We start from the raw sequence: 3,370 nt of genomic DNA on the forward strand, positions 1-3,370 counted from the left end.
TATCTTTTTTCTATTCTCAATTTTCTTTTTCAAAATATTATAGAAAAATATTTTACATAATAAAATAGTTTTTCTTTTGGTTTGATCAACGTGATAAATCATCCAACTAGTTTTTATTTTTTTTAGATTGAAGAAGCTTTTTTTTTTTCAATTTAGTTTAAACAGACTTTCCTCTCTACTAGAGATGAACACTATCTAAAAAACAACTTGAAAATGAAAAATTCAGAAAATTACTCAACAACTTTTTGGATAATTCAAGTAATTAATACTATAAAAAAATTTGACTAACTCAAATTACCTAAATTATAGTTTTTATTATAATGGGCCTGTAAGTTTCTTTAAATCTAATTTTGGCTCCAAGCTCTTGATCAATCCTTTCTCTATGCTTTCTACCTTAATTTTAAATGTTTGGTATATTAATTTTTTTAAAATGGTAAAAAGAATTCGGGTTTTGCTTGGGCGAAAAAAAAAATCTGTAAAAAGAAAATATTTTAGATAGTTATTAGTCGAAACGAGAAATTTTCATTCAAATTTAATCCTTAATTAAATGCTAAAATGCATTACAAGATAATGAAATAAAACCTAAAAGAATATTATTAAATTACCACACGTTAATGAAGGAGGAGGAGGTAGAGAAAAACTAAAATCATAAAGTTACTTGATCTATTTTTACTTATAAAATATACCACAAATATATATTATCTAATCATTAGATTATCCTAAAAAATGACATGCTTGTTATCCACGAATTTTACCAAGATTATACTATTGCCATATATACAACTTGTTTATCGGACAAGTTGCAAGTATGAATGCTTGAAAAATTAGCCATGGGTGACCATGAGAAGGAGAAGGTAGAAGGAAGAACGAAATGGAGAAGAGGCAGCTAGCACTCCTCAATTGACAATTAAGGCAAGAGAAGAATGTGGTAAACAAAAAAAAAAGAAAACAATTCCAAGTAAAATCCAATAAAAGAGAATCAGTAGGCAATAATTAAAACAGGAAAGGAAAAGATTAAACAAATTAATTTCTTTCATCTTGAGTGATGTAATCATTGGGTATTTTAGTGTTTCTCATGACAAGTTAACATGGACACTAGCATTCTTGGTGGCTCTACAGATGGGGCAAGTATGGAGACTTGATCCACAAACAGTACACAAGCACAGATGCCTACAAGGCAACAGCAACACACATGACTCTTCCTTGTTACAATTCCTGCACATCCAACTACCTGCTCCTGTACCTTTATTATCCTGCGCCCCATTGGCTAACGTGCATCTCTCCGCCACTCTTTCTTCCCATCCATCGTCGCCAACAGGTCCATCACCACCGCTGCTGCCACAGCCTGATTGCGCATCGTCCATTAATGCTGCTGCCTGATCTTCTAATCCTGCACCAAGGGTGCGTTCTTCGTTAACCTGGGCTGCGAGGACTTGTTCAAGATTGGAACGTAGAGCATTGGCTGTTGCTTCATTGGATTGTGCTAGGTCTCTCCATATTTGATTCTCCATGCATAAAGACTTGACTCTCTCTTCAAGGGCCCAATTTAATTTGCCTATCTTTTCGATTTCTTCTTCTTTTGCTCTTAGTCGCTTCATCATTCCTGTCTCTAATGCCTCGAGTAACCTTCTTGCTTGCCTCTTCCTTTTCTCTTCTATCTCCATCCTTACTTTCTCCATCTAAACAAACAACCAAAAACATTAAAAATCAATATCATTCCATAAATAGGACAATGCGATATGCTAATCATTGCAAAAAAAAAAGACTTAACAGAATTATGAATTTAATGAAGTGATGGACTTACATGTTGAGAAATAAGGCAATCTGTGTCTAATTGCTGTTGTTGGATCTGAAAAGAGAGGTCCTGACCAAGAAAGGAGAAGGGAGTGCAAGTCTTAGCGGACTGCGCTGGAATTGGATATGAGAGGAGAGGATTGATGGAGTCTCTTGGGCGCTTCCTCTGTACGGGGAGATTGTAAGTGAGACCACTTTCTGATTTGATTTGCGTTTTATGAGGGATTGAATCAGTGATCACAGAGCTATACATAGGAAGCACTGTCTCTGCTGTTGTAGTTCCTGATAATGGCACACCATATCCCATCTGGTTGTTGTACATATATGTATCTGCTTCAATGGGGTTCATCATCATTTCTCTGCAAATTCACCACCAAAAACAACATTAGACGGCTAAAAACTCATGAAAAGAAGAGCAAGCCAAAGGGGCAGCAATAGTGCAACACCAACCTGTTGCTTAAGAGTTGAGGAGGGAAGAGATTGAGGTGCCTGGCTTCAACGGCCATATGATGGTGTTGAGAGATTTGCTTGCTTTCCCTGCTCTATATAAAAAAGGCAGAGTCTTTCTATGTAATCAGTTTTGGTTTCTTGTTCTTTTTGGCTAGAGGGTTGGTTTGTAGGAAGTTTTGTTTTGGTTGGTTTTTAGCGAGGAGAAGGAGAGGACACCAAGACAGAGAGGGATGGATGGGAAAGAAATGAGCAAATGGGCATGCAATAGAGGTGGGAAGGCTGTATGGTGGGGTTTATTTAGGGTTTGGTTTGGTCTAGAGAGAGAGAGAGAGAGAGAGAGGTAGAGAATCGAAGAGATAAAAAAGAATCAAATCCACACTCTAATCTATTGCGTTTCTAGAGGTCTAGAAAGAGAGAGAGATTTATAGTGAGAGATTAGATTAGATTTGTTTTTGTTGGTTTTGGTTCTCTTGTCCATTTTAGGATTCGGTTACTATGAAAAGAAAATAGATAAAAAAAAATAAAAAACCCATTCTCCTACTCGACTCCAATAGAGGTCATGGTCAATCCACTTTTCCAGCAATTTACCAGGGGTAATTCCGGAGTATTATCCGGTATTTACTAATACCAGAGATATTGGTGTTATTCTTTTTTTACTATTTCTCCTTTATCATTTTGTGTGGTTGAAAAAGAAAATCTCAAAAAAAAAAAAAACCATAACTATATGGGTATTTGTTATTTAGTTTCCAAGATTTTTTTTACTTTCAATTGAGTCCTTAAGTTTGATTAGTTTTAAGGTTAAAGAGATAAATATAAAAGAAATAGAAAAATATTTGGTTGGAAAGATAAATATATGTTTTTATTATTTTTATTTTTTATTTAACAGTAGACTGTGTACCCTTCTTATCACAAATCCTGGAAGCCTAATTAACAAAAAACACATCTTGAGGACTCAATAGAGATCTGGGTTATAGATTGAGGACTAGTTTGAGGTTTACCCTTAACAATAAAGCAAAAAATGGTGAGCTGTGGAGATTTTAATACACTCCTGCAACACGCATCTGGGCATCTGCCACGTAACTAGCCGACTGAGCCTGCGAGGTAGGAAGAAAGCAGGGCCCATGAA

General features: G+C 35.5%; 1 protein-coding gene across 1 annotated transcript; it reads right to left on the minus strand.

Moving 5' to 3' along the window:
* Window positions 1–993: 993 nt before the first annotated feature.
* On the minus strand, window positions 994–2,623 carry LOC105118692 (probable BOI-related E3 ubiquitin-protein ligase 2). The gene is made up of 3 exons (XM_011016700.1): window positions 2,245–2,623; window positions 1,805–2,153; window positions 994–1,679 (listed from the first exon to the last, which is right to left on the minus strand). The coding sequence occupies exons 1-3, from the start codon at window positions 2,298–2,300 to the stop codon at window positions 1,074–1,076; spliced, it is 1,011 nt and encodes a 336-aa protein (XP_011015002.1). The 5' UTR covers window positions 2,301–2,623; the 3' UTR covers window positions 994–1,073.
* Between the last annotated feature and the right edge of the window lie 747 nt (window positions 2,624–3,370).

Source organism: Populus euphratica, unplaced genomic scaffold (genome assembly GCF_000495115.2).
Source record: "Populus euphratica unplaced genomic scaffold, PopEup_1.0 scaffold2139.1, whole genome shotgun sequence".
Lineage (NCBI taxonomy): Eukaryota > Viridiplantae > Streptophyta > Magnoliopsida > Malpighiales > Salicaceae > Populus > Populus euphratica.